The sequence below is a fragment of the Quercus suber genome, unplaced genomic scaffold, assembly GCF_002906115.3.
Source record: "Quercus suber isolate HL8 unplaced genomic scaffold, Cork oak 2.0 scaffold_478, whole genome shotgun sequence".
NCBI lineage: Eukaryota > Viridiplantae > Streptophyta > Magnoliopsida > Fagales > Fagaceae > Quercus > Quercus suber.
Genome location: NW_027069929.1, coordinates 407,961 through 426,685, shown reverse-complemented (window position 1 = coordinate 426,685; position 18,725 = coordinate 407,961). Strand labels below are relative to the sequence as shown.

At 33.9% G+C, this 18,725-nt stretch overlaps 1 protein-coding gene across 1 annotated transcript in view; it reads left to right on the top strand.

Annotated features, from left to right (window-relative positions):
* The first annotated feature begins 16,697 nt into the window (after positions 1-16,697).
* Positions 16,698-18,725, top strand: part of LOC111990777 (histidine biosynthesis bifunctional protein hisIE, chloroplastic) — a 35,217-nt gene continuing 33,189 nt past the window's right edge. Inside the window, 1 exon segment of the mRNA XM_065762882.1 lies at positions 16,698-16,865. Within this exon segment, the coding sequence (XP_065618954.1) occupies positions 16,698-16,865 (168 nt within the window).

Sequence of the window (18,725 nt, the reverse complement as noted above, 5' to 3'; positions counted from 1 at the left end):
AACTTTCCACTAACAAAACCCTTAAAATAGTAAAATATTAATGCATACAAAACAAAAAATGTTACACTGTGTTTGGCAAAAGCAAGGTAAAGGGAAGGGAAAGGAAATGGAGGAAGAGAGGGGAGAGGAAAGAAAAGAGAAACGAAAAAAAATCCATGAAGTTGTTTTGGTTTGGAAGATAGAAATGGAGGAAAACATTGTTTATTGGTGGGTTCTTAGAATAAAATATTCAAGCATGAAATATATGCATTTTCTACTAAAAAAATATTTTGGTAGGGCTTTTTCAAAATATAATAATGACCATATTTTAGCTTATGTATGAATTATAAAATGCATATTATAAATTATATTCTTGCATATGCATGAGGTTACAAGTTAGTTGTGTATTAATTCACAACTCAAGAAAAATTCAAAATACGTACATATATAATTAGTTGACATGTTAATCCATTTTCAAAAATAATAGTTTTAGTATAAATAGGAGAGATACTACACTTTCTCAATGATTAAAAGCTCTAAAACCTCAAGCATCTCTTACAATCATGGTAAAAAAAATTAACTCGTAAATATCCCTAGTAACTCAAATATTGATGGAATGGTTTTCATATTCTCATGTTTAATTTTAAATAAAAAATAATATATTTTTAGTGGTACAAAAAAATTCAAAAAAAATATTTTGTTTTGTTTATGTTAGCATTATTTTTATTTAAATAATATGTTGAGAAAATAATTCAAAATTTTATATACCTATGAGAAAATAATTATTTTTATTTGAGACTATCAGATTTTTATTTATATATAAAATTTTATAGTAAGTAATACTTCATTAGACTACTAATAAAAATTAAAATTTAAATGTAAAATAATAAAATACATTTAAGCCCACAGATGCTTGGTAAGTATGGAATTTCAATTTGTGCTATGAAGTATATAGTATTAGAAATTTCATTGTGAAGTAAAAAACAAACATTTGATAATAAAATTTTTGATATTAATTAAGCTCGTGGGGATGGGGTGGACCTATATTCAGCCCAAGGACTAAAACCCGAGAAATAAATTTGAGGAGTGGACCCAGCCTAGAGTCCAACAAGAGAAAAAAGGGAGTTCTGGTAGAAGAGGCCATTTGGGCCCACGACCAAGGTAACCTATGATACCCACTTTTTCCCAAGGCCCATCAGGGCTCATTACCAAGGTAATCTCAAAAATCCCTCTTCCCTAAGATCATAAAGATTGTCTGGAGAACAACTTTCTCTCTTGACTGGGGCAACTCGTAGCACACACTTCTCTCAAGGAACACGTTGAAAAAAACGCAGAGCCTAATGTAACAATCACCTCTACATTAATGAGATCTCCAACCTCATGTCGGCCACATTAAATGCTGAATGACTGACTTAAACAGTGGAAACACTCCCAAAAGTATTTCTTTATGATCAAAGAATGGCAGGACATTAAGATGATGGGACAATATCCCCCAAATCCAGCTAAGTGCAGCACAACTGGATGATGAGGGGAAATAGGTATAAAAGGAGGAGGAGGGCAACAAGAAGGGGGATCCAGAGAGAGAGAGAGAGAGAGAGAAATTTTCATTTGGATTCATCACTTAGAACCCCTCTGTGTACTGTGGGAATATTTCTTTCTTCATATATAAAACGTACGATTCAGTCACTTGTTGTCTTTGGCCATCTTCTTAATTAGTCTTCCCATTATGGATTCTTCTCACCCACTTTGTATAAATTAGTTGGGTTGATCAAGAATCTTTGTTTAGAACAAGCCAAAAGTGTTTTGACAACACCCCCCACACCCCCCCACCCCCCCCCCCCCCCCCCCCCCCAAAACAAAGATACATACCATTTTGCAAAACCACTATGGTTCTTGTAAACATCTCGTTAATGGAAAAAAATTGGAGAAACATTAATGTTGATCCTATCCAAAGAATTCACGCAATTTTCCAAGTTACTAGTAGTCATGACACAAGAAGTGCTACAAGATGTCATTTTGTTTATATGCCCTAGGATTGGTAGAAAACTTAAATCCAATAATGAAATTACGAATTGTTTACTAGGAAGGTTTGCGATTCCTTTTCCTACTAAATATACAAGCACTATCATTTGCACAAGCACAAGTGAGAGGGTAAATGTAAAGAGAAAGGAAGTATTATTGAATTATGAATTATTTCGTTAATTTCACTTGATATAGGAGAATCTTAATCTCTACGTGAATCGGGTAATATATAATAACAAAAATAATAGCATTTTACAAGTCTTGTGACCAGTAAGTATATATATATATATATATAAATTTTTTTTTTCCTTCACAAAATTAGAGTTCTCTATGATTTGGAGAGACGGTTGAAGTTTTTAGAGTTCAAAGACTAAAACTTAAGTGTCTCTCGCATTTATGGTTAAAATTTGTTAGGACATATGTGGATATTGTTAGAGACATATGTTATATAAATTGGCTAATCTTTTGACAAAATGCATTTTACTTGTAATTGGGTAGATCTAGTTTAGTATTGAAGCCATGCAAATTTGTCCAAGAAACAAGTGAAGAAGTGTTGTTCATAAAGCTCAACAGATTCATATCCATCGAGGTTTAATGCTGATGCTTAACATCAGCTCGATAGAAGTTGTATTTGTCGAGAATTACGAAATTCAAATTTCTAGATCTGATTTCATGCATATCCAAGTGTATTTGTATAGGGTTTCTTTTCTCACAACTTTAAACATATATAAGGATTATTTTAAGAGTCGTCAAAGGTGATGCAAAGTGATGCAACTCAATGCAAATTGATTGTGCATGCATCATATTCCTTGTAGAAGTTGCTGCGTTTTTGCGCCAAGAGTTTTGTAACCATAGAGTTTCTTGATCTTCATCGTTGGATGAACTGAAGAACTTTACAGCCAACATCTTTCTCAAGACATTCCACCTCGTCACTCAACTCAGGTAAGATCCATTTTTGCACATTTACTTGACTATCATTGTTAAACTACTCTTGTTACATTGCACGAGCCTTACACCTATCATGAGGCCTCCATTGACCTTTTATGGTAGATTGCAATGAAAGAAGAACTTGATGTATTATCTAAAAACCATACTTAGGAATTTGTGACTCTCCCCCCCTGGGAAATTTGTGATTGGTTGTAAGTGGATCTACAAGATCAAGACTCGCTCTAATGGGTTCATTGAGAGATATAAAGCTCATCTTGTTGGAAAAAGTTTTATACAGGAGTAGGGGATTGATTATCTCTTTGCTTCAGTTGATCGAATCTCATCTGTTTGTGCCCTCTTAGCTGTTGCCACTACCAATAAATGAGACATTTTTTGGATGGATGACAAAATTGCATATAAACCTTGTTCGCTACAAAGGCTGCCTAATCCCAAGTAAATTTGGTAGCCTCCGACCTAGTCCAACCATTCTCAATTGCATCTCATACACTCTCATCAATAGAGCACAAGAATGCATGCATATGCACTTTCCAAAAGGCGTAATTGCTCCCATCAAAGAAGGGAGGTGCATTAAGGAATTGAGATATATCCATCCTAGGGTTAAGCATTGATAACGCCTTAAAATGTATACTTGTTATATATTTATGTGGGCATTATCTCCTTATTACTATGCTTAATTTGTATAATTAAGTCATGATTTGCATTAGTCTCTATTATTTATCTTTAATAATTTCTTAAATAAAATGCTATTCATTGTGTGTAATTTTCTACTTTCAGAAAATCATGTGAGAAAGATGAGTTTACAGGAATTTGTGAGAGAATGAAGGCCAAACTAGAATTAAAGTGGAGCTAAAGGACCATGCTTATATGTATAAGGAGATGCAGTTGGAGTGCTTGGATCGTTTACCATGATTGGAAGCTTCAAATAAGGAAAGAAACCAAAGAGGCAGAATCTGAAAAGGAAAAATCTGATTTGAGCACTGATTAGTATTTTGGGTGTATCGCTCTCTTCAAAAATCCAATTGATACAAAACTAGATTAGTTGGAACCGTGACTTAAATATCTACAACTTTTCAGTTTTGAGTTTTATGAAATTCTCAATTTTTGAATGCCAAAATTAACTCACAAGTTACTGCTGTAAACCTGGACGGAAATTAAAATAGTAAAAGTTTTATTTTCTTTAGACACTTAGACATTAGGTTGTTAGAAGGGAGGCTGTGAGAACGAATTTTGGGCAGAGAAAACCTTGTATTTTCCTTTCTCTAATGGCAGCCTAAACTCTTTGCTAGGATTAGGGGTTATGTTTCTTCTGTACGGTATGAATATTCAATGTGATTCTTTCTAGTATTTTATCAACAACATATTTGATTGTTCAATTAGATTTCTTTTGATGTATTAGTTCTTCCATGCTTTCAATAAGTTCAATCATGTTTTTCTTATTGTTTAGATGAATTTCTAATAGTTTCAAATAGAAATCAGGTTTCTTTGGACACTTAGACATTAGGTTTTTAGAAGGAAGGCTGTGAGAACGAATTTTGGGCAGAGAAAATCTTGTATTTTCCTTTCTCTAATGATAGCCTAAACTCTTTGCTAGGGCTAGGGGTTATGTTTCTTTTGTACGGTATGAATATTCAATGTGATTCTTTCTAGGATTTTATCAACAACAATAATTGATTGTTCAATTAGATTTCTTTTGATGTATTAGTTCTTCCATACTTTCAATAAGTTCAATAATGTTTTTCTTATTGTTTAGATGAATTTCTAATAGTTTCAAATAGAAATAAGGTTTTAAAGTGAATGGGTTTTTCTGAAAACTTTTCTAACCGCATTATTAATCGAGGTTATCATGCGTTCTTAAATTGTCTTAGTTCAACCGAATCAAAAGTTTTTAATTGTTTAAGAACAATCAATTATGAAATATATAATTTCTTAGATCATAAGTTCTTGAATTGTCTTAGTTCAACCGAATCAAAAGTTTTTAATTGTTTAAGAACAATCAATTATGAAATATATAATTTCTTAGATCATAAAGAATTTCATATCGATATAGGGAAACACCCCCAATGCCCTGGTATTTACATTATTGATATAAATCACCAAGCAAAAGTATTTTTCTTCTTCACCCAAATTATTATTTAATTATATTGTTTTTGAATTTACCTTGCTTTTTTTGGTTCGACTTTGGTACTCCGAGAATTATATTGCTACGATCTCCTACACTTAGGAGTGAGCAAGCAATTTTGGCGCCGTTGTCGGCGAGCTACTGCGTGTTCAGAGGCAATTTTTGAGAGCAAAGCACAACCAGTGGAAATTCTTCTATTGGTAACTTCGTTCCATTTTTTCCCCTTATTTTGTTTTTATTTTTCTGTTTGTTTTTAATTTATATTATTTTATTTGATTGGCATTCATTGTTGCATGAGCATTTGGGTTAGAAACGAGAGAGGTAGATTAGAAATTTTTGAAACTTACTTTGGTAATCTTTTTGACACACCTTTGCCTTCACCTTCTTCATCAATCATGGGTGATGAAACACGTAATAATCATGAGGAGAATAGAAGAACTATGTATGAATTGTTGCATCACACACAAAATTCTGTTCCTTCATGCATCATGTTTTCACCTAATGCACCACATGTTGAACTGAAACAAGGTTTATTAGCAATACTTCCTAACTTTAGGGGACAAGAAAATGAAAATCCTTATGTCCATGTCAGAGCTTTTGAAGAGGTGATTAGTAGTTTCTATGCACAAAATGTTATTGAGACTGCTAAGTTACGTTTCTTTTCTTTTTCACTTAAGGATAAGGCAAGAAGTTGGCTTTACACCTTGAAACTTAGGTCTATAGGTAGTTGGAGGGAGATGGCCCAAGAGTTTTTTAAGAAACATTTTCCTCCCCACAAAGTCCAGCAAGTAAAAAGAAGGATAGCTAGTTTTGTCCAAGGAGAGAATGAGACCTTATACCAAGCTTGGGAAAGGTACAAAGATCTTTTCAATTTCTGCCCAACTCATGGGTATGAAGATTAGAGGTTTGTTAGCTATTTTTATGAAGGACTTACACCTAGAGACTGACAATTTTTTCAGCTCTCATGCGGAGGGGACTTTTTACAAAAAGAACCCGAGGATGCAATGGATTATCTTGATGAGATAGCTAAAAACTCTAACACATGGACTGGACCTAACCCTATGGACTCCACTGATAGGACTAGAACTAACACTACCACTTCTAGTGGAAGTGTTTTCAAGTTGAGGGAAGATGATAACATGAGTGCAAAAATCAGCATGTTAACTAAAGAAATTGAGGCACTCAAAATGAAAGGAAGTAGGAGTGTTAGTGCTACCTTTAGACAGGACCCAATGGAGGTGTGTAAAATCTGTCATGAGATAAACCATGCTACAAATGAATGTGCATCACTTTCATCATTCTTCAATGTGCCAGAAGAACAAGTACGTGCATTTAATTCATACTTGCCAAATAATTCTTCATATTCTAACAATTATAACCCAAATATGCGAAACTATCCGTATTTGAGTTATAAGAGTGACAATGTGTTGAATCTTCCTGCTCCAAGGAATTTTAATTCACCACATGCATCATCACCATCTAAAACTTCCTTGGAGGATGCACTTAGTACTTTCATTCAAAGGCAAAGTGAGCAAAATCAAAAGTTTGAATCCATACTCACTAGGCTAGATGAAGAGGTAAGAGAGACCAAGAGTCATATAACTAGGCTTACAAATTCATTGAGTGGGATAGAGAGAGGGATGCTTCCTTCCCAAATTCAACCCGATCCCATCAATCAAAATATAAAAATTGGCTCTAAGGATAAACATGAGGAAGTAAAAGCTGTGACTATTTTGAGGAGTGGTAAAGAGATTGATAAAAGTTCTCCTTTAGTAACTAAGAAATCTAAGGAGACCCAAGTTGAAAAAGAGAAGGATGAAATTAAGTCACTTGAATTTGGTGAAATTGAACAATGCCCAATCCCTCTATCATTTCCACAAGCCTTAAAATTACCTAGGAAATTGGACACTACATTTGAGATATTAGAGCATTTGCATCAAGTTAAGATAAATTTGCCATTATTGCATATTATCAAGCAAGTGCCTGCATATGCCAAGGTAATTAAGGACTTATGCACCATCAAGAGAAAGCATCATGTGAAGAAGACCGCATTCTTAACAGAAGNGGTTTTTTTTTTTTTTTTTTTTTTAATAATTGAAAAGTTGCGACCAAAAAGAAAGAAAAAAAAAATCATGCAAGGTACAGCAAAATGTGTAGACCTCTCCCCCCAACTAAAATATTGCATTGTCCTCAATGTATCAAAACCAAAATAAATTCAAGTATAAAGGGAAGAAGTTACCTTAAGCATTTAGTTTTTTTTTTTTTTGAAATTTCTTTCACACCTACAAATGTTAGCTCACAAAAGAAAAATAATAACAAAAAAAAAAAAAAAAAAAACAAAAACAAAAACATAAACAAAAATAAAAACAAAAGGCAAAAAGAAAAAAAAAACAGAAAGAAAAGAAAATTAAAACAAATATGTTACAACTTCATAAGGCTCTTTCAGAGTTCACGTAGCATCCCAATAGGCAGAGATCTCTAGTGACATAGTCTCCTCCTCAGGTATAACTCCTCCTAAGAATGGTTTTAACATTTGTCCATTTATTTTCAAAATCTTACCATCTCTAGGGTCCTCAACTACTACAGCTCCATGGTTAAACACTTCCCTTACAACGAAAGGGCCATCCCACTTAGGTTTTAACTTACTTGGGCCTAAATATGCATATTTAAGACCACCGGGTAGTGGCTTAAACTCCAGCTGTGGTGCCTCTTCACTTGAATGCACGAGCTTTTTTTCATTTTCTAGTAGCTCCTCAAAGCAAGGCTTCCATCCTTTATTAATTGCCATCATCTGTTGTTCTTCCAAAACCTGTGAGGAATCCAACAAAGAAAAATTTTCAGATACATGAATATCACATTCTAAATCATAAGAACAACAAATTATTAAGAAGAGTTTCAAGAGGATCAGAAAAATAATTCTTATTAAACTCTTCTTGAACCACCGCCCCAATGAGGTTCACATAAGCACAATCATCATCCTCATGTGGTTGTTTAGTCACATGAAATATGTTTAGCTCCAAAGTCATGGAACCAAAAGTGAGTTGCATCCTTCCATTCCTGCAATTAATTAAAACATTAGCTGTGGCAAGGAAATGTCTACCCAAAATAATAGGGATATGAGCACTAGGATGTAAAACAAGTTGGTAATCTAGAACAATAAAATCAACTGGATAATAAAAGTGTTCAATTTTTACCAACACATCCTCAACCATCCCCCTCGGCTCCCTTATAGAGTAGTCAGCTAGCTGTAAAGTTACTGAAGTAGATTTTAACTCACCAAGTCCAAGTTTTTGATATACACTTAATGGAATCAAATTAACACTTGCCCCAAGATCTAGCAATGCATGCTCCATGATGTAATCTCCAATAGTACAAGAGATCAAAAAAAAAAAAAAAAAAAAACCTTGAATTTGAATGCATAAGAGTTATAAGCTTTATTTTTATATCATGTGATGGAATGAATAATGCTGAGTTGGTTATACTATTTGTTATATTAAGACTCTTTCATGAAGAGTACAATTGGAAACTTTTGAGCACAATAGCCAGGTTAGCGGATGGTTGGATGTTGGATATGCATGGATCATGAACAAGTTAGATATAAACTGGAACTCAACCCATATAGAGAGTTCTTGAGCCTTACTTTTCTTTGTGAGAGTATATCTTTGTTTGAACTCTTAAATTTCTCTCATATGCTTTAGTTTTTGTAAAAGATCTCTATATTTTTTTGGTTGATTACTGGAAACATTATGGGGAGATATACCATGATCCTACTTATTTTTGTCCTTAGGCATGCTGGTTTATGTGGAATTGTAGGAGATAAGAGCTTAAGACCACCAATTTTTTGTCACCAGCTAAACAAATATTCAGCCTACCTTTACATTAACCATTTTCACCATCATTTGAGCGATGAGAAATGCTTCTACAATACCATAAAACATTTTTATTTATGGGTATTCTCATGGGGGTTCAAGTTTTGAGCAATTGATGAGTTTAGATACCACCATTGTCTCTCTTTTCTTCAAAATAAATAAATAAATAAAATCAAAAAGAAGAAGAAAGAAAAAAAGAGAAAAGAAAGATCAAAAAAAAGAAAAAAAAGAAAAAAAAAAAAGGGAACAAACAAAACAAAGGCATCTTTCATCCTCACCATTTGAAAAAAAAGAGAGAACATTTTGATTGTCAAAACTACACCTTGTTTTTTGCCCTTCTTAGTTCTTAACTCATGCCTCTAATAGTGTCATGCCTCTGCCTTGGAAACAATCTCCTCACCCGCTCACCATGATGCCACAGCCTCCACTATCCTGCTAACTTGTTCATCACCATAACCTCAAGCCCTCACCTCAATTCCTCAAGGTATCTCATTCAGTGATTCTCATCTCACTTCTCTCTCTTTTTCTCAACAATTGAACTAAATACTAAAGTCTAAATAGCAGAATAGAAATATCAAATATTTGTAAGTGAATGTGTGATATCCCTTTGCGAGCACAACTATTTATGCATACTTGACTTTGTTTTTATTTATTTATTTATTTATTTTTTTGTGTGTTTATTGTTATTGTATTCTTTATTCTTGACCCACTGACTCTATGACTTAGCCTTTTGGCTTCTGTGTTGTTTGTCTCTTGAGTGGGGGCAGGGCAGGGCTTGCATTGTGTAGTTAGGTAGTAAAGTAAGTAAATTATGAATGAAAAAAAATAATAATAATCTATGGAAGGCAATTGGGATGAGGGTCATGAGTCTGTGTATTTTTTTTTCAACCATTACATTATGCAAGATAGCAGGGTGCTGTTAATTTATTTGTTTTATGTTGTTTGTTTATACTTTTGGTTGATTTGTTTATTTAATTTTTTTTTATCCTAAAAGGTCATTACTTAATTAAATGTGTATTTATATTATAATTCATGTAAGAATAATTTATTATATCTCTCTCCCAAGTTAGTTTATAATTTTTTGGATTGAAATTAGGTGCTAAATAATGAGCAGACGACAAACAATTGATGCATTCTTTGAAAAAAAAGATATTAGTCACCAATAATATGATAATTTATATAGAGAATGAAATTGCAGAGAATTTCACTGTAGAGATGATAATGGATGAATTTTATTCCATGAAAAATTGTCACCAAGCATGATTTGATGTGAATGTTCTTTTTTGTATGTCTACATTGAACTAGACAGCTTTTCATGTTCATTAATGTATAAGAATATGATGATATATGAAAGTTGATAATTTTGTATTCAATAAACTTATGAATTATATTTAGTACATCTCTACTACAACCCGGCCCCCCAAGTAATTATTCCTGGCTACACCCCTAGGTGTATGGCTGGTATGTGTTTAGGATAAAAACTAGGGATGAGAATGGTATTAACCTCATGTTTCCAGGAATTCAACATCCTTTCTAAGAGATCTTTTTCCGTTGTTTTAGTGGCTGTTTTTGTATACACATGTGATATTTTTAAAACTTCTTTTTTCCTTTTTGTTCACATGTGATTTGGAGAGAGAAACCATTACTTCTATGTGTGTTCTTCCAGAGTGTTGATGACTTAAGAGAGGTTTTGGAGTAGAGGCTCTAATCTAGATTATTATTGGTCTATGCATGTTTGGAAAAGCCGGTTTGATTGGATGGTCTATGCACACACACACACTCCAAAAGTGAGCTAGTGAAAGCTCTTTAATGTGATGCATAGTATCCTAACTCAAAATTGAAAGTTCATTGGTAGGATATAATGATAAAGCAAACTAACATTTGCTGCAAGAATTTTCATGAAACTTTTGACTTTTGTGGGTAGAGTCACTGCAAACCGTCACGAGAGTAAACTCGTCCACTAGGGTGAACTAGGGTTTCAAAGACTTGCTGCACATGGGAAGTGCAGTCGTGTAGCCTACGAAAGTAGCTTGTATTTTAGTTTTAATTTTTCACTTTTAGAGACACGGGTGCTTTGTGGATTGCTAGGGACTAGCAAGATTTAAGATGGGGGGGGGGGGGTGATAACGCCTTCAAATGTATACTTGTTATATATTTATGTGGGCGTTATCTCCTTATTACTTCACGGGTGCTTTGTGGATTGCTAGGGACTAGCAAGATTTAAGATGGGGGGGGGGGGGTGATAACGCCTTCAAATGTATACTTGTTATATATTTATGTGGGCGTTATCTCCTTATTACTATGCTTAATTTGTAAAATTAAGCCATGATTTGTATTAATCCCTATTATTTATCTTTACATAATTTCTTGAATAAGATGCTATTCATTGTGTATAATTTTCTACTTTCAGGAAATCATGTGAGAAAGATGAGTTTACAAGAATTTGTGAGAGAATGGAGGCCAAACTAGAATTAAAGTGAAGCTAAAGGACCATGCCTAAATGTCTAAGGAGGTGCAGCTGGAGTGCTTGGATTATCTAACATGATTGGAAGCTTCAAATAAGGAAAGAAATCAAAGAGGCAGAATCTGAAAAGGAAAAATCTAATTTGAGCACTGATTAGTATTTTGGGCGTATCTCTCTCCTCAAAAATCCAATTGACACAATGCTAGATGGATTGGAATCGTAACTTAAATATCTACAACTTTCCAGTTTTGAGTTTTTCTAAATTATCAATATTTGAAGGCCGAAATTAACTTACAATTTATTACGGTAAACTTGGACGGAAATTAAAATAGTAAATGTTTTATTTTCTTTGGACACTTAGACATTAGGGTTTTGAAGGGAGGCTGGATAGAACGAATTTTGGCAGAGAAAACCTTGTATTTTTCTTTCTCTAATGGTTGCCTAAACTCTTTGCTAGGGTTAGGGGTTATGTTTCTTCTATACAGTATGAATATTCAATGTGATTCTTTTTAGGATTTTATCAACAACATATTTGATTGTTCAATTAGATTTCTTTTGATGTATTAGTTCTTCCATGCTTTCAATAAGTTCAATCATGTTTTTCTTATTGTTTAGATGAATTTCTAATAGTTTCAAATAGAAATTAGGTTCTAAAGTGAATGAGTTTTTTCTGAAAACTTTTCTAACCACATTATTAATCGAGGTTATCATACATTCTTGAATTGTCTCAGTTCAACTGAATCATAAGTTCTTAATTGTATAAGAACAATCAATTATGAAATAGATATTTTCTTAGATCACAAAGAATTTCATATCGATATAGGAAAACACCCCGATGCCCTAGTATTTACATTATTGACTTAAATAAATTTTTATTATTATTATTGTTAACAATCACCAAGCAAAAGTATTTTTCTTCTTCACCCAAATTACTGTTTAATTATATTGTCTTTGAATCTATCCTGCTCCTTGTGGCTCGACCTCGATACTCCGAGAATTATATTGCTATGATCTCCTGCACTTAGAAGTGAGCAAGCAGTTGGTGACAACTGGTTTTTACGAGTGTCTCATAGGTAAGGCCTTCCCACGAGATACCTGCAAAACATTCTATTTTGCCAATCTATCATATCAGATACACACTATCTGTACTCACACTATATATACCCACATTACCCACATATGTTGAGGAGTACTTCTAAGAGAAAACCCTAGCCACAACCATTAAGAGTTAGAGATTTTTATACCGACATTTCTCTATACAATTTATTGTGGTTTTTCTTCAACTCCTACCTCTCCATTCCATATCCTTAAGAAGTTGCTAGCCCAAACACTTACCACGCCCATACTAAGTGTCAAGTGAGGTTTTGGTGCTGTTGGGAAGCATTGGAAGAAGCCAAGATTTAGCGGATGTAATCGAGCGTATTGCAGGATCCGGAGAGCTAGACAAGGCATGATTCCAAAAAGCCATGTTGGAGTAGGAGCTTGGAGGGCTCAGGTGCATCAGATAGATTAGGCTTGGAGGGTCTCTTGCTATTCATTTATTACCCTACATCACTAAACCAAAGTAAAACAAAAAAGAATTAGAAAGTATTGGAAATTGAAAAGAGAGAGAGGGAGAGAAAGTTTAATGCCAGGGCAAGTGAAAAACTTTTTGTCGGGATTCTTGTCAGAATGGGAAACCCGAACAAGATAGAATCCGAGGCCACATGGGCAGCTAAAAAGGGGGAGATCAAGACCGTTGGAGAAGGAGGTGGAAGGCTGAGATTTCTTGAGGGGGCAATCTCTGGCCCAGTGGCCTTACTGACGGCAATGGAAGCAAGTGTCCTTTTGCATTCTCTGTGAAAGTGAGAGTGCAAAGCTTTGTTGGGATGGTGGTTAAGTTACTAGAGGAGAAGCAGAAGCACCAAGCTCAGTTTGAGTTTGAGAGATCAACATGGTTTTCCAATTTTGATTAGGGAAAGCAGAAAGGTAATAACGTGAAATGAAGATTGAAAGCAAAAGGCAATTGATACTGTCTTTTTATAACTGAGATTAAAGAAAGAAACATACAGCAGTTACTAGAGAGAGCGAGTGATGGTGTATGAAACAAGCTTCGACTTAGCTTACAGGATACACTTTTTCTAATTCATCCTTGGTAACTTATCCCACAAAAAAGTTTGATATATATATATATATATATAATGTCTGTTTGGTTAGTTTATTTTTTTGCCAACTTATTTTAGTATCCGATTGGATTGCGATGAAAGTCTCTTGCGAAAATGTTTCACGTTTTCAGATGTGGAACCCACAACTACAGTGCTATAAGAGAAAAGTGTTTTCAGCAAAATTATGCTTTTCTAGTGGATCCCGTGCACTGTTCATGGGACCCACAAGTACTTTATTGAAAAAAAAAACTTTAAAATTGGGTCATACAGTACTATTCACATATTTAAAAATTACTTTATTACAGTGCTTTTAGTTTTTAGTTTTCAGCAATAAGCAGTATCCAAACAAACTATTACTATTCAGTTTATTTTTGCTACTATTCATGAGTCTCACTGCACTTTTTGGTAGTATTATTCATGAATCCCACTGTACTATTTCAACTAACATTTATCTTTATTTATAGTACTTTCAGTAAAAAGTTTTCAGTTTCAACAAAATAAGCAGATTCCAAACAGATCCATAAAATTGTATTGGGTTTTACTTTAAAAAAAAAATTAACTTTTTTGATAAATTTTTTTTTTTCAATTTTCAATAAAAAAACCTTCATAAAATAGATAACTAATGTGGGAACCAACTCAATTGTACTTTGGAAAAGATCCTCCCAAGTTCATTTTATTATTTATATTAAGTGTGCGTTTGGCTACATATTAAAAAACTAGCTTATTTTACTATTCAGCTTATTTTTGCTACTATTTATGAGTCCCACTGTACTATTTTAGCTAACTTTTACATTTATTTATAGTACTTTCAGCAAAAATTTTTAGTTTCAGCAAAATAAGCAGATCTCAAATAGATCCTAAAGGATACAAAATAGTGTCCTCAACTTTCTTTATCACCAAAATAGTGTCCCTCGACTCTTGAGTGATTTTTTCTTTTTTTTTTAATACAAAATAGAAATTCAACTCTAACTTAATCTAAGTATATATGTGTATGAAACTCCCTCCGGAAGACTTGAATCCCGACCCTTACTCCCCACATTCCACAAGTACTTAATACACTTGTGGAGTTACTATCGCAGCAAGGGTGCGCAGTGGTGACTCTTGAATGATGTTGATTGGGTTTAAATTGATTCTAGGCATTTATTTTATTTTTTAAAATTCATTGTAGCTTTTTTCTTTAATTTTTAAAACTCATGAAACTTAAACTATATATCATTTTTGAGGAGTATGGTTTGGACAGAAGGATTAAACTAAAAACAGGTTAAAGTTAAAAGGATTGAAATGATGTGAAAAAAATAAAATAAAACTGTTAGAGGATTCAATTATAAGAGAATCAATATTAACTGTGGTAAAAAAAAAAATGCAATTTTGAAATATCAAAAAGTTATTTTTTATCTATTTTAATATACCATTTTACAATTCACCTACATCAGATATTCTATTATTCCATACAATACATTAAAATAATATATACAATACATTAAAATAACCTTAAAAAAAATCCTAAAATAAAAACAAATAAATAAATACGAAACTCATAACTCTCCTCCACCTAATTGAAATCTCTACCACCACCACCACTGCGAATCCATTGCCACTTAAAATTAACCAACCACCACCGACCACGTTAACCAAAACCTAAAATCAACTCAACCATCACCCGCTGCTGTAACCACAACCAACCAAAATTTGCCCATCACCAAAAAAAAAAAACCACCACCACAACCACCGCAATAACAACTGGCTAATTGAGAGAGATCTAAAGGTAGGTGGTCCGAATAACGTGGTGAACGATGTGGCGAGTTTAACAATGCTATGAGCTTAGCAGATAACATGGTAAGATGAGAAAGAGATATATATATATATATATATATGAGTTGTCTGTACTGTTTTAATAGTAGGATGGTATTGTAGCAAATGTCAAATTTATTTGGCATTTTGAAAATCTAATGTTGGTGGGTTTTTGGTGTGCTAAATGCTAAAAAATTAGTATTTGTCACACTTGATATCAATGCCCTTACACAACAAAATTAAATAGTATAATTTGTAATTTTTTTAATATACTAATTTACTTTGATAGTGTGTTAGTGATTTTTAAATTCTAAAGCAGATTTGTCTAACACATATACACTTAGAGCATCTCCAATAGATTAGCCAAAGCCATTTTTTGGAGATTAAACCCAAAAATCAGCTCCAATAGATTCTCTAAACCCAAAACTTTTCCAAATTTTTTTTGAATTTGCTATAGTAGTTCTCTTAATCTAGAGAACACTGTAACAATTCCAAATCATTATTTTATCTAAAAAAGTACTCGGCCGAATAAAAAAAATATTCTTTCTCATTCCTCCTCTCTTCTTTGTTCATCTCTCTCCCTCTCTCTCTCTCTCAAATGTATTAAACGGTAACACAATCAAAACACAAACACAATCTAAAATCAAAATAAATTTAATTAGAACAACAAATCTAAAATCAGAATAGAAACAACAGATCAAGAATAGGGAAAAAGACAAATTTAATTAGAACAACAAATCTAAAATCAGAATAGAAACAACAGATCAAGAACAGGGAAAAAAACAAATTTAATTAGAACAACAAATCTAAAATCAAAACAAAAACAACAAATCAAGAACGTGAAAGCCTATCTAAGCTCCATTGTAACAACAAAGTGAATTAGAACAAGAAAAGGAAAAAAAAAAAAAAAAAGAAAAAAAAAGAGAGAGATAGAAGCCAATTTAACCCAACTAGGTTTGCATGCACTTGGTGGTGAGGAGGAGGACCAGCGGCAGTGAATGGATGATCTCCACCGGCCTTCGCAATGGTGACCATAGGGGCACCCCCACTAGGAAATGTTAAATTGAGCTATAGCTACTATGACTAGGGTGCCGTAGACCTAACCCTAACACCCCCAATAGAGCTAGCAGTAAGGCGCAACACGTGCATGAGTGCTCCCACCTCCCATCCCCTGTACCTGCCAGGGTTCGAAAGAGGGATCATTGCGCATGCGAGATGCTTACCGCTAGGCCATCCCTCCTGGGGCAAATGGTATTTTCACCCAAATTTAATTCATTGTCACATTTTATATTTCCAGGATGGCCCAAAACTAATGTGAAAAGAGACATTGACAGCTTACATATTTTATGGGAGGTTCTATAATGGTGGTGTCATATTTTCTTTGCCCTCAGTCTCTGAGAGTGTCCTCTGCATCCTGTCTTTGCATTTCATATGGTGGTTACAGTTGGGACAGCCATAAGAAGAAGACCCATCATCTTGTTTATGCTTCCATTAATAAACAATGGAAAGGTCTTTGTCTTGAATCCAAGGTACTCTTCTTAAATAATCTAAAGTTATTGCCTCTAATGTGCTTGTTGTTATGCTTGAGTGTTTGTTTTGTTATTCATTTGGACTGTTTAGTTGTGATTATCTATTGTGTGCATTGGTTGATGCTGTAAGGACTAAATCAATGATTTGATCTTCCAAGTATCAACATAGTATCAAAAGCCAATTGTTTTCAAAAAGCATCTTTCTGGTACACTCTACTATTTCACCATTTCTTTATTAGCTTAACTTAGTTATATAAAGCATGTGTATGTGTGTGTGTGGGGGGAATAAAGTCTGGAAATAAGAATGTGTTAATTTAATATAGAAGCAATGTGTTCCAAATGATAGGATTTGAATTTACTGTGGTGTCTTTGCAATTATGGTTATGAGTTGCTATCTAAGAAGCTTAGACACGGACATAGACACGACATGAGACATGTCAATTCTTGAAACTTTAGGACACGACATGATGGGGATATGAAAATTAATTGGCTTTTGATATTATGTTTGAGTGGTGTTAGTTTAGAGATGAAAAAAAAAAAAAAAAAAAAAAAAAAAAAAAAAAAAAAAAAAAAAAAAATTCCTGACACGACCAGCGCAGGCTCCGAATCCACGGACTACTTCTTTCTTGAATTCTTCAATCAGCTACAAGCTCCCCGCTTGCTTTTCTTTTTAAGTTCCAATGGTTGCAACTATAATGATCTTCAAGATGTTGAAATCATCTCTACCTTGAAAACCCTAAGTTTTGTGTAAAGGAAGTCTCCTCAAAGATCTCACACGAGATTCACACACAAACAGCAATGTATGAGCAACAAAGCAATATGGACAACCATCAAAAACGTGACTAGGGTTTAGTTTATATACCTAGGGTAAAAACACAAAACCCTAAACTTTAATGAAGTAGGGCTGAGTTGGAAAATCTGCTAGAAAATTCAACCTGTGCGATTTTCGATCGATCGAGTCTATTCTTCGATCGATCGAGCCAGGCCGAAAGTCCCAAGTACTTCTGCAGCCACTCGATTCCAACTTTACAATATTAAACCAACTTTGAGCAATTCTAAACAAGACTAAATACACTGTTTTGATCATGGTTTGCCAACATTACAAATTAGAGTTCTAAATACAAAACTCCTAAGACCTTAGAACCTAACAAACTCCCCTTTGGCAATCCGTGACAAAACCCTAATTCACAGCTCAAAGTTTTACAAATAAAAAGCCCTTTACAAAGGTAATGCTCGTAAAATCAAATTCAGCCTAACTACTATCCATCAGTTGCAAGTGTAGACAGCAGCTTAGTTGAATCAACCTGTATATTCCTGAAATACTCAACAAACGCATAAACGCATGTGTGACAGAAAAGAGTAAAAACAACAGGTATAACATTCTTGTAAGATCCACACAACACAAAATAAAGACATATAAAATGACAAGTCATAAATATAAATCAATACGCAGTGAATCATAAAGCAACAAGAATCAATAAAAAATAAATGTATATCAAACAATGTTACTCCCCCTAACATGAATATCCAAAAAAAATGATATAGATAGTGAAGCACCTAGATACAATCTAAAACAATATCTCCCCCTAACAACAAGAATCTCCACAAGACAAAACTCCAAGTCAAAACTCCACTCCCCCTTTTGTGACGGAATGCCAAAGAGCAATCATGAGTCGCCATCAAAAGAAGGTGGTGAGGAAGAATGAAGACGTGCGAAATCCACTCGAAGAGCACGAATCTCATCCAGCAAGTCCACCAAAATCTGACCATGAGCCTGCTGAACAGTCATGACAGTCTCCAAAGTACGACGAACATCAAAAGTCGGCCGAAGGAGGTGAAGGAACATCGAGCGAGCAGCGC